We start from the raw sequence: 13806 nt of genomic DNA, 5'->3' as shown, positions 1-13806 counted from the left end.
CATTTTATGATATTCAAAATTGATATATTTTAATCTCATCACACTTAATCAGGCATCAACAAATCAAAATGTAATAAAAATTTATTTATATTTCATGGCATAAGCAAAGGCGGTTTGGGTTTGGGTTGGTTTTGGTTGATTTGCCTGGATTTTTTTTTTCCTGGCTTTTGTCTGTTGTGTAAGCTGATTTATAATGCAACAACAGCCCGTTAAATTCACGGCCTTCAAAACTCGTTCTCGTTGTGGCAATAAAACAAGCGAATGGACATGTGTACAAATGTCAGTGGCAGACAACAGACATTCGACAATATATATATTATATGCATAGATATACATATACATGAGAGTAGAAATAATTCCTATGTTCATAGATATACATATGTATATATGTTTGTCTGTTGAAGATTTGCGGTGTGAAATCATGCTGAAAGAAATGCCAATACGTGAGTGGACTAGATTATGTATTAAATGCAATGCAACAAGAAAAATGAAAAAATGTCAATAGTTTCAGAAGTATTAAATTATTACCTACTTCTATATACTCTAAATTTAAAGTTGTGTGAAAAGAGAACTTTATAGAGAATATTATATGAACTTTTAACAAGAACGTTGATATCAATGAACATTTAAAGCATTGCCTACTTTTAAGGGCAATTTGTTTTCATTTATGAGTTGGCAGAGGAAAAATTTTATTAATTATATTGACAATAATTTAGCACTTTTTTGATCTTTAAGTATGTGAAACTATTCGATACAAGCCAAGGGCATAATAAGGAAAACAATTCATGGAAATTAATCACAAAGGGTTTCATTATATTCCAATCCAACTAAAATTTTATTGCATAGTTTTTTCTAACGGTAGAATATACATACATATATGCACATACATACCATTAGCACACACACACATACCCATACAAATGCATATACACAAATCGTGCAGGCAAATAAAAATCATCTCAAATATCGTGGGAATTGTTGAGTCAATAAAAAGCCCGTTTGGCCTTTATTTAATAAAAACAAAACAAAAAAAAAGCAACAACAAAATACAAAATAATAAAAATCAACCTAAAAAATATGTTGCTCATAAATTATGCCCAAATGCCGTAAAAACAAAAAAAAAAAAAATTGCACAAAAAAAATGAAGCACCGTTAAAAAAGAGATGAAAACTGGAATTGAAATTGATAATAAAATAAATGCAAATTGTAAATTAAAAATGAGAAATGTTTGCCCGTTGAGTTTTGTTGATACAGACCCTCAGGGAGTGGCTCTGTTTGCTTAGGGCCAGGGTGTTGACAGCATTATAGATTTAAATAATTAAACATAATTGAAACAGGTTTTTATTAATATTAACATCACAATTGTTTCTATTATCATCTCTTTTGTCTTTTTTTATTTCCAGATTACAGCAGTGCTTTGAGAGATGTTCGAGTGCGAGTACCTCACGCTGTGCGCCGAGGCGAGAAGGCTATACTCAAATGCTTTTACGACATCGAAGATGACAGTTTATACTCGGTAAAATGGTATAAGGGCAGAAGGGAATTCTACAGATATACACCAAAAGAGACGCCACCAATGAAAGTATTTCACTTTCCAGGTGTTAAAGTACGGGTAAGTAAAAACTACTCTATCCTAATAGGTCGAAACAGTTTTATATTAGCTTTTACTGTAACCACGGAATAGGAAATTGTTAAACGATGATTATGCATAAAAAACGGAATAAAGGTTTTCCGAAAATAGAGATATTGATAGATACATACCTTAAGTAGGTTTCAAAGTTTCCACATTTGACGTTGTGGTGAAAATTTCGGACTGGTTGCACTTCCATTTCAACCATTTGACATGTCATCTCGTAAATTATCCTCAATCTGTCACTTAAGAGTTTCTTTTTCTGCAGCAAAACGAGGAAAACAGTGACAACTAAATTTTGAGGATAACCAACAATGAAGCTTAAAAGAGCAACTAGCAAATATTTACACTCGTTTCTCCCTATTTCAACCCCCTCATCCAAACATCTGAGTGTTGTGTGTTGCAATGCAAAAATCTGGGAGTGAAAGTAACAAAAATCACATGTGGCAAGTGCTCAGGCCACATTTCAAAGCAAAAAATAAACAGAGAAGAGGCATACAAATGCCACCAAGCGCGAGAATGTTTGTACAACTGAAGTGCTGGTAAGGGGGAGGAAGTGGGATAAGTGAGTGGGTAAAAGAAAAACTAACAACAATAACAACTGAAACGACATCACAAACACTACCACACACTTACACACAAACGTACACACCACAATACAAATTTTCATAGAGCAAACGAGTGTTTTTTTAAGGACTCTTTTTTTTTTTATTTTGATTTCGGGGAAATGTTTTCTTCCTTTTGGAAAACGAGTCTGAAATTGTAATTAGTATGGTTTCGTAAAAAGAAATCCATCCTTTCTCTTTTTTCTCTCTCTTCCATTATTGAAGTGCAACAAAGCATGTCAAAGGGGAAATGCTCGTAAAAAACTAACAGCTTACACTTGAAACAATTTATACTATATCTTCATGGAAACTAAATTGTATTTATATTTTCCAGATCAACGCTTAAATCTAACAATCTCATAACTCTGCTAAAAAAAATTTAATGTAAAGTTACAATATTAGATACATACTTAAGTGGCAGGTTTAGTTGGAACCGTGTAAATTTTTGCCATTGCTTGGTTGGGAGAAATAAAAAAAATGAACTAAAGAGACTAAACTGTGACTAAAGAGACTAAACAAGACACTTGTTTCAAAAATTGATATAGCTCAACTAAATAAGTGCTTACAAACAATGATTTCGATTTCTCTAATATTTTCTGCCATTCTAATGTTTTATGAGCAATGTGAATATAGTTTTTTTCTCTATCAAATCAATTTAGCCTTCTTAAAGAAGTAACAGTTGCTATTATTATTGTTATCGTTATTGTTATCTCTAAAAGTCTAGCTTTTTCTGATTTAAGTTCAAATATTTTATACTATATTCAAAACCAAGGACTTTTTGAAGAAACATTGAATTAGCTCCTACTCTTTTTTAAGGCTACTAGAAACCCTAAACGAAAGTGTTCGAATTGCTTCAATTAAAATTATTCGTATGTGTATGTGGGGTTGGGCTGGAAACGCCGAATGGCCAGTCTATCTCAGAACAGCTGTTAAACGACGGTGTGGAAAGCGATCCATATGAGACGAGGTGGCAAGCGACCCACAAAAACGACGATGTGGCAATACTGCTACAAAACGACGCCGAAGAACACTTTTAAGACGAGCCAACGACGAGAAGACGTGTATTAAAGAAGTATTAAAGACGAAAGACGTGTATTAAAAGAAGTATTAAGACGAAAGACGTGTAAAGACGAATGAGAAACGACGCTCTCATTAAAAAGAAAGACGAAACAAGTACCATTCAATTCAATCAATTTATAGTTACTAAAACCTAATTATAATCTACAATAAAATTATCATTTAACTAAATATAAATCAAACGGGACTACTTATTTCTACGGAAACCCAACATAGTCCCACATGTATTCTCAAAAACCCAATGAAACTTGTACTTTTGTTAAACAAAATTTTCTTAAAAAATATGTACAACTATTTATTGAAATTATAGTTAAGTTTATTAAGCTATATTTATAGGTACTATCTTGGAAAAGATCTAAATAAAATAGAAGCGTGTAAATGTGACTTTTTGATATTTATTCCAACTCCAATTCAATAGCATTTTAAACATTTCTATAGTTTTGTGATTTGAATTTTGGCAGAGGCAAAGGTTTTTATGACTTTTACCCAGACAATCAAAAGGACGAGTACACACAGATTTATGCGAGCATGTGTGTGTGTGTGTGTGTTAGTCTATACAAAGGGCAAACGAAAAATTAAACTAAACGCGTTGCGGCTACAACAATGTAAAACATTTATATTTCGCAAGCTTCAGTTAACCAAAACCTGGTTGAATTTAGATGGAGATTTTCAAAGGGCCAACAGACACATGAGAAATTTCAATGCGCAATCAAATCAAAACACGGTATTTTAACTTCCGCTTGATGGCAGTTACGAACCGGAAAACCCCCTATCCACTCCCACTCCACACACACACACACACAAACACAATATACACATACGTACACACATGCATTGAAAATATATAGTTATATTTATTTTTGTTTTGCCATTTCTCGTACTTGGCAATATTTTTCAATAAATATTGGCATTTTTAACTTGTTTCACAATTTTCGAAAAATTTATTCAGGCATATATAAAGAAAAATACATTGACAATTTTTATTTATTTTTTAAATCCGGCTCTCCCTATCTCTCTCTCTCTTTCTCCACTCAACGTTTTCTTTTATTTCATGTGACAATAGTTGAAAAAAACGTTGCGAACGTTAAATGGAAATAGAAATGTTTGTTTTCAAATTTCAAATAAAATAAAATAAAAACCCAAATAAAACATGCATGCCACCATTTTATGTACATAGAAAAATGTTATAAAAATATTAAATATGAATCTCAATCTATCACACCGAAGACTTTATGCACTTTCTAGAAGGCAGTGGAAAGAAATTTAACAATCATTTGCTTAAGTTGAAGAGTAAACTGGGTTAAAATATATGAAAAATATATATATTTAGCGGGATCTTGAACTAAAATAAGGGGATTGAAAAGCATATATATACTATCTATTTACAATGTTGTATCTTATTGTTGCATCTTATCGATTTGAGGTAAAAAATATTATTTTATAAATAGAACAGCTGCATGATTGTATTCAAAAGTTCTATTGAATCATTCATTCTAAAAAATGAATACATGTTTTTAGTGTAGTATACAATGTTTAAATCGGGGCAAAGTATTGTACATACTTCCGACAAGTACAAGTACTACTTGCTCTAAGTGAGAGCAGTCAAAATATTGTACTCTATCATTCTGAAAAATTGAATATTCGATACAGTAAAAAAAGAGTAAAGTATTTCTTTGAAAAGTAAACTATGTACTGTACAGTAGAGCTGGAAATGCAGATCTATAATATAAATTACATTTTGATCAATTAAACGTAGTGATAATTTTTGAAATTGTTGTTGATAAAACATTGGATTAATTGCCTCTGGGTGTTTTAAAAAATAAAACTCTATCTTTGATGATTTTCATTTATATCCAGTAAAGAATAAACATTTATTTTGCTAAAAACTACTAAACAACGTTTTTCTGAAGCCAAAACTTTTCGCTATTTTGTGTATTGGAAATTTGCTTTAGATCTTATTTTTTTGAAATGATCGCTAGTTTATATATAAAATTGCCATGTAATGGGTATCAAAATTTGTCATTTTAAAAGAGTTGATTAAGATTATGGGCCTTACAATAGTGTGGTCAATTTTTGATATAAAATAGTTCTCAATAGCTTTTGGTATATTAAGCATACGCCATGTTGTTTACACAAGACAATAAATAAGTATTAAAAAACCATTCAACAATTATAAAAAAGGCACTTCAACTGAGGTGTTATTTTTTCTGGTTTTATTATTAAAGGCTCTCTGATGATTTCATAAATATAGGTGTATATATGCATACAGAATATAGCTTGTAATTGCCATATGGGTCAAGCCTCATATAAAGTTGGACAATTTAAATGTGTTTTTATACAGAACCTTAATTATTCAATAGCCACCCGTTATTTCCATTGTCCCGAAAAAGAGATGCAACCAGGAACCAATTCAACATTCTGCGTTTGTTGGACAATTTTTCATATGGTATATAAATATAGTTATATTCGTATGTATTTATGTTTGCTCTGGGTATTTTTTAACAAATTTATTTCAATTTTTGTTTTTCATTTTTCGCGTTGCGCCACTTCCTCACACCCATACACTGGACTGAAATTTGTTCTTTTTCTTTCTGTTATGTTGCAGCGCATGTCCTCGAACGAGAGCCAAGTGGTCCTCGATGTGGTAACAATGGCAACATCCGGTAAATACAGTTGCGAAGTATCTGCGGATGCGCCCTCATTTCATACATTAATAGCAGCAGCCGAATTGGAAGTTATTGGTAAGTAAAAAAACAAGCCAAAATAAAACCCACCAAAGAAACAAAATGAAACTGGAATTATAAAGCCAAGAGAAAAATATAAGTACCATATCTTTTTGCCGTTTAAAACGGAAACGCTTATTCTGGTAGGAAAACGGTAGAAGATCCCAAATGGCAACTCCATGGACATCTGAAACCAATCTTCTCAACCAAATATTTTCTTTACTTAAGAGAAACCCTTACACAGCAAACTGACAGCAATTTATTGTGTTTTACAAAATTTAAATGTTGGGTTTTTTTCTGTCTTAACAATGCCAAAAATAATATGAGAACAAAAACAGGGCTTAAAATTCATTGAAAATGAAATGCCTTCAAATATAATAAACTGACTGGAGAATACAATTAAATTCAAAAGATAAAAAAGTATTATACTTTCGCACCATTTGGCCATAGTTTTAGTTCGTTAACTTAAATATCCTTAATAGTTTTTCTTTCCTTAAGTTGAATAAACTCAAGTAATAAGCATAAAAAGTGATTAGATATATATTTTTGTATTAATTCCTTTTTAAATATACAAAATTAGCTTAAATAAGCTTGAGAAATAAAGTTTGTTTTGTATAACACATTGTAAGCCACAAAAAGCAAACACAACAAACTTGAGATAGACACTTTAGTAGAAGTTTGTGGAAATAAAAACTGGCAACGTGATGAAGACATGGCAGGATATATTTAGAGCTACTCAGTTTATTGACCGTCTCCGTATTTGGCATTTATTATGTTTGCTTGCTTAAATAAGGATCTTTATCCTTCATCATCTCGTTTGCCAGTAAATTTGTTTGTGCTCTGTCTGTGTTTGTCTGTCTGTCGTTCCAAGACGTTTGGATGTCTTCTTGAAAACATTTTTAAACATTTAGAAGTTTATTTTTAAGTTTTATGTCTTCACTTCCCACACACACATACACCCACACACATGACTTGGTCGTGGTCAATTGAACTTTGGCCAACTGACTCTTGTCTGCTTCCTTTTTTTTTTGGTAGTATACATATGACAGTCGGTTCATGCAATATATTTGTATTTGCCTTTGTGAGACTTTATTCTAAGTTTAAGCAACTTAAATGTGGGAAAATTACTTTGCAAAAGTCTTAATGGAAATGTATTTAGTTTGTTTCTGAAAATTACAGTTTATTTTCAGATCAGTTTTCTTACATTTAAATGCTACAAATAGACCAAATGCGGTTTATTTTCTAAGTCTAGATTAGATAAATGGTTCTTGGAGTAGATTCTGTTAAACTTTGATATGTACGATTCTATTATTCTTGTTAGATTTAGTGTATTTAACAAAGTTTAAAGATACCAGAAGTCTGTATAAATGTGAAGACGAAATAAATTTATTTCCATATCTTCGAGTAATTAGAGCAATTAAAACTAACGTATATGAATGAAAAAACCAAATTTTTGATTTCGTTTTGAATGACAACAAGTAAATAACTAAAAAGTCATAGTTCCGATGTTGTTGATATCAATGCCAAAGTTATTCAAATAACTCGTAAGACTTTGTTACTCTAGAAAGAGTCATAAATAAGTTCGTTCTCAACACTAAATAACTTTTTTGTCTTTAATCCAGTTTTGATTTTTTTTTTTGACTCATATTTGCAATCATTTACGAATAGTTTTATAGAAAAATCGGTAAAATTATATTTTCTATCATATACCATTCATTTTAGAGACACATTTTGAGTCCTGTCGTTTTTTAACCAAATTCCAAAATAAAAGTATTTTACTAACCAAGAGGACTCCAAATAAACTGGTTTAGGTGATTTCTGTTAAATCAACCTTCCAAATGCTGGGTAGGACTGTTCAGAGAAAGGAAATACTTTAAATTCGTTCTGAATATAATAAAATTTGCGATCATGTGTCAATCGTTTTTGATATACTTAATATGATAAAAATAGTCATAAATAAGCTCACATTATGGTCGCTTCGCTTGATGAGTTTCTTATGACCCCTTCTTTTGATCCGTTTTGAATCAATGTTGAGTCATATTTATACCCTTGCAAAAAGGGTATATTAATTTTGGTCAGAAGTGTGCAACGCATAGAAGGAAGCATCTCCGACCATATAAAGTATATATATTCTTGATCAGCACGACGAGACGAGTTCAAATAGCCATGTCCGTCCGTCCGTCTGGATCAACGCAAACTCCTCCTAGACCGTAAAAGCTACAGAGCTGAAATTTTGCATGTAGGCTTGTATATACTGCAGGCGTTGTATATCTCGGATTCAGCCGGATCGGATCACTATATCGTATAGCTCCCATACAAATGGCAAAGTCACGAACAGTGACTTTTCTTAATAACTTCGTTATTTTCTGAGCTATTGTCATGAAATTTAATATTGGTGAGTTAATTACGCATTTAAAGGACTATGCCAAATTTGATCAAGATCGGGTGACTATATCATATAGCTCCCATAGGAACGATCTTTCGAAAACAGTGACTTTTGTCAATAACTTCGTTACTTTTGCCGCGATTGCTTTCAAATTAAACATTTGTTAGTTTAATATACCTGTTAATGACTGTGCCAAATTTGATAAGGATCGGGTAACTATATCATATAGCTCCCATAGGAACGATCGGTGGAAAACAGTGACTTTGATCAATATCTTCCTTATTTCCTATGCTAAGATTGTAGGCCGTTCTTTCGCAAACATTAGCCTTTTTAGCTTAAACGTTTTTTATCACTTTGATGGCTATAGGTAAGGAAAGAGTTACCAAAAATGTTGCGAGGGTATACAAACTTTGACGCGGTCGAAGTTAGCCCCGGCCCTCTGGCTTTAATCATATATCATCTATTGTTTATCTAAAAGACGGATCCAAATAACCTTTTTAAAGTGATTTCAGTTAAAGCAATTCATGTTTGTTCTGTCTATCTCTTTAACACCATTGGGTACAAAGCAAATACAAAATTGATTCAAATACTTTGTCTCTAACTATTTTTTATTTATACAATCATATCTATAATCATCAGTTCAAAATGATTACATTTTTTTTAAAAACACATCTTTAAGTTTGCAAAAATGCAATTCAATTATGAAAAGGGTATACTACCACACATGTATGTTCAGTGTACACACATGTACATGTACATATGTATGGGTATGTAGGATGGTCTCCGATTGTCATTACACAAAATGGGAGGAAACTCACACACACATGAAACGCAATTCCAGCACACAGATCCAATATGACAGACAGACAGATGGCGGGAGGAAGGATGACGACGGTTTTGTCGTTTCTCTTTTTTGGTACCTGCAGTGTATCAAAAATACAGTGACAATCGATGGCCATGCACTCATGCACTCGTGCTCTCTCTATCTTTCTTTCTCTTACTCTATCTACAGTATCTCATTGTGTATCTCTTTTCCGCTTACAGAGACACCACATAATGCACCATTCATAACGGGTATACGTCCCAGATACCGGGTTGGCGACATATTGCGAGGTAATTGCACATCGCGACATTCCCGGCCAGCGGCAAATCTCACATGGACGGTGAATAATGAAGAGGTGAGTGGAAACCACCAAAAATGGTGAACGCGTCTGGAAATTATGCAAACACAATTTTCTTGTTTTTCGAGCGTTTTAGGCATCTGCATGGAATTTATGCGTGTATATATGTATGTACGTAGGTGGTGGGTATGAGGGCGGACTTTGGGGTTTTTTTTGGCTACGATCCGGTGTATGCTGGAATGTTCATGAGAATGGTTAAGGGCGCTGCTTTGTAATTACCAGAAAAGCATACGCAGTCATGGAGATCAACGCACTGTATGTTGACACGCCCACAATCCCATACGCCCATTTCACTAAACACCATCTCGCCATGTGGAATAAATTTTAGGCAAAGTTTTATGCATGCAATGTGGCAATTGGGAATGGTAAAAACCTTTCGGTTTGCGGAACAATTTTCACAGTTTTGCATATTCGAGTATCCCACTCACTTTTTGTTTTTTTGGTTTGTTTGCGAATGTTGATTTAAGCCCACTAAATGCATGTTGAAGGCGGTAAGTGTCAATTGCACAAAAAATGTTTCCCCCATTTCAAGAATAACAAATTCAGAAGCTTTGGCTAGTAAAATTCAGCAATTTTATGCGTTAGAAGAGCGTAAGTTAAAAGAAGCGCATTGAGTCAGTTGAGATTTGGCTTTGAGATTTTTTTTCACATTCAGTTTTTGGCAAAAATGTTGGAGGATTTCTATGTCAGTTTTTATGAAGTTTTTGATTTCATCTTGTAGACCTGATTTGTCAAGAAAATTTGATTAAGTTTTATAGCTGTGAACTGAATCATCTCAAATTTTCTTTTTAGTTTATGTACTATAGCTTAATAATGTGATGGAGGATGGATTCTGAATTTATTTGAATATTTGAGTTCAAGTTTATAAATGGTTCTTTACGGCTCTTAACAAAATCAACTTGATTTTAAATTGGAAATAACTTTTTTTTTACCCTTTTGTGTGCACTATAAGCTATCTTTAGAATTCTAATTATGGACTTGAAATTTCGGACAAAATCTAATGTTTGTACTTATTGAGGAAATATAGACCCCACTCGAGCAACAGAGTAATAAACCATCGTTTCTATAACGAAGTAGAGCAAAAAATCCGATCAAAAGTATTATATAGTCCCATGACTAATTTTATGGCAATTCTGACTAGAAGTAAAAGCATCAAGACGGATTTATATAATCATTTTAAATGCTCTCAAGTAAAATCATTTTATATTAAACTTCTTCATGCGAGAATATTAAGTAAACAAATTGGAATGCATTAACTAGGCTTGTTGTTTTTCTGCTTATAAAAACCCAATGGAATAAAATTTAATAAGTATAGACTAAAATAAGATGTAATATTAGCTTACAGTTTTACTTAAAACTTGATTTTGCTCATTAAAAATAACAATGTGCTACTTTTCCTCTTTGAATTGCTTACGTCATTTTATATAGAGACACCCACACCCGCACACACATAAACACCCACACCATGACGCAAAGAAAGGAGAAAACTATTGCATACCAAAAGGTGTTCAGCTTAGAGGAGAAGAAAATCTCAATTGGAATGCCAATACCATTTCATTCCAAAACTGGGTCACGTTTCTCGCATCTTTTTTTTTTGGTCAGGTGTTTTCTCTGCTGTTTTTCGCTGTTGTTGTTCCTCGCATTGGCATTTAAAATAAATTCTTTGACTAGCCAAAACAACCCACCTAGCTCCCTAGTGCCCTTTCCTAGTTTTCTGCACCTCCTGGCTCCTGCATTCCCTTGACTTTGATTGACTTTATGGCTGCAAATTAATTTGCCTGTGAAAAATAGAAAGCAAAAAAAAAGGAAGGGAAACAAGGGAAAATAGCTGGCGAGTCTCTCTTGAGGTATTTCTTTTGGAAGAGAACTTTAGTTTGTTGATTGTTTGTTGGTTGGCCAATATATGTGGTTCTTGCTGCTGCTGCTGTTATTGGCTTATTGTTTAAGCGCATTTTGTGGTAGGTGAAGAGGATAGTGAAGCGTTCGGTATGGAGGAAATAGCGACAGCTTCGTATATCCAATCAACCAAACATGGGCCAAAACTCTTCCAACTCAATTCGACAACCAATTCAACGCCATGCGCGCCTTTTCATTCAATCCGAACGCGGAATTGTGGTCCACATACAGACATGCATACATACACATATATTTGTAGTGTGGGTGACTGCTACGTGAGGGTGTGGCATGTGTAGGAGCTTTGTTTTGCTGTTGCCTTGTTGGCACCCATTCCCTTGGCCCTCTACGAACCACATCTCTCTGACTATTATGCAGCATCAATAAGCATTGTTTGCCGTTGAGTGATGTTGAACCTAAGCACGAATGACTGTAAGTGTGTGTGTGTGTGTGTGTGTTAGTGTGTGGGTTCGTGTGTGAATTTGTATCACTATATATTGGTTGTGTGTGTTCGTAAGCTAATTATTTAGCTGGCTGCGCTTATTATTTAATTTTCCATTGTCGGTTCTTGCCTAGCGGAAATTTATGCCAAATTAAGCATTGTTTTCAATGGAACATCTAATTTTCACCTTGAATAGGTTTCAAAGTTTACTATAAAGTTTTCATAAGGAAACTTACCTAGATTTAGTTGTAATAGAACATCTCTAATCTAACTTAACTTTTATTACAGTGGACTTCTGCAGTCGAAGATCCGATCCGATCCGGGGAATTGAATTAAATTTTACTTATTAATTTCCAATAATTCTCACTTTCAGGTCAATCCATCTCATGTACGACATCATAAGATAATACGAGATGTGCGCAATGATATGGAAACCGCCATTGTAGGTATTCATTTTGTGGTTACCGATCAGCATTTTGATAATGGCAAATTAAAGGTATATCTCACATAACAAATGAATTAAGATTTTAATATTATATGAGTTTTTGGCCATTAGCTTCGTTGCAGTGCCCAGTTGCATGATATCTATTGGAAGACCACAGAGAAGACCATACTTGAGGCAGATCCATTCACTAAATATGGCAATGGGGCTAATGGTAATCGTGTGAGTCCCGATGAACTATACGATCAGTATACACTGCACGAAGATGAGCAATTCCAGAGCAAAAAGAATAGTTATTTGACCCAATTGCAGGGTAAGTCGAGCAGCCAATTAGCGTGTTTCCTACTGATACTACATACTACACACATTAACACACACCGAAAGCACAAAGAAAACCCATCCAGACTACATGGCCTGCATCATTTTTCTATTTCTCGCTAGACTTTCTCTTTCATTTTGTACCCTCAGGCGAAGGAGATGATGATGGCGGTATGGATGGTGTAGAGGATGGCGGTGCCGCTTGGCGAGGTGTTAGCTCGTCCAGTGGTTGCCCTAGTCAATCTTTGGCAGTCAGTGCATCGCTGCTGGCACTACTCAGTTGGACACTGGGCAAGCAATTAGTAGTGTCGGTAACAAAGGAATTCGAGACGAGACGCGTGCGGCATGGAAGGGGTATGGATGAGCTGAGCCATGTCGACAGCCTCCGGATGCAAGGCATGCGGGTCAGGACAACAAAAAGACGACGACGACAATGCCAACGGGTGTTGGCCCCGTGCAGCTGGAAAGGATGCACAGGCAGCAGATGCATCAGGCAATTAACATGATTCAATTCGCATGCAACTCTTGTGCCACACTTCAGGGATGGAAAAGGAAGTGCTCAGCAGCAGCAGCAGAAGCCGCAGTGAGCAGGAGCGGGAGCAGGACAGAGAAGTACGAAAAGCAGATGGTGAATGTGAAAGTTCAGCCCTAGGCCCAGACCCAGCAGCTAAAAAGCAAAACTGCAAAATGTATCTAAAATATTTATACATACCTACACACACACAAATACACATATATACAGAAATACACACATTTATACAGAGACACACTCGTTTCAAGCTAGCTCAAAGTAACTTCAAATGCATTTACAACAAAATACAACAAAGAGAAACAAACAAAAAAGAAAGATGCAATACACAAAAATTTTTGAGAGACAAAATGAAGAAAAAGCTATTTATTAACAAACAAAAACAAAAAAAAAGAACAGCTGAGCTAAAAGTTTATTCAGACGGAATTGAAGATGAAGAGTGATTCTAAATTATTTCAAAACTTTCAAATGGTTTGCTCATTTTTTCATAATATTATACTTCTTATACAGACAAAGTCTCTTATTCTTTAATTCAACGAATTGAATTAAGTGAATTCTAAATCGAAGATTAATTTAAAAG

At 34.0% G+C, this 13806-nt stretch overlaps 1 protein-coding gene across 2 annotated transcripts in view; it reads left to right on the top strand.

Annotated features, from left to right (window-relative positions):
• LOC6643679 overlaps nt 1-13542 on the top strand; it is a 50907-nt gene extending 37365 nt beyond the window's left edge. Inside the window, exons 3-8 of one of the 2 annotated variants that reach the window (XM_023176515.2) lie at nt 1404-1612; nt 5918-6053; nt 9466-9599; nt 12311-12433; nt 12494-12692; nt 12848-13542. In XM_023176515.2, coding sequence (XP_023032283.1) covers nt 1404-1612; nt 5918-6053; nt 9466-9599; nt 12311-12433; nt 12494-12692; nt 12848-13203 — 1157 coding nt within the window. In that variant the 3' untranslated portion in view covers nt 13204-13542. Of the gene's footprint in view, nt 1-1403; nt 1613-5917; nt 6054-9465; nt 9600-12310; nt 12434-12493; nt 12693-12820 lie in introns of both variants that reach the window. The other variant, XM_047010962.1, reaches the window with a different exon arrangement.
• The last annotated feature ends 264 nt before the right edge of the window (nt 13543-13806 follow it).

This window comes from Drosophila willistoni (genome assembly GCF_018902025.1).
Source record: "Drosophila willistoni isolate 14030-0811.24 chromosome 2R unlocalized genomic scaffold, UCI_dwil_1.1 Seg200, whole genome shotgun sequence".
In the NCBI taxonomy this organism is placed as follows: domain Eukaryota; kingdom Metazoa; phylum Arthropoda; class Insecta; order Diptera; family Drosophilidae; genus Drosophila; species Drosophila willistoni.
This window is presented reverse-complemented; position numbering and strand designations above follow the sequence as displayed.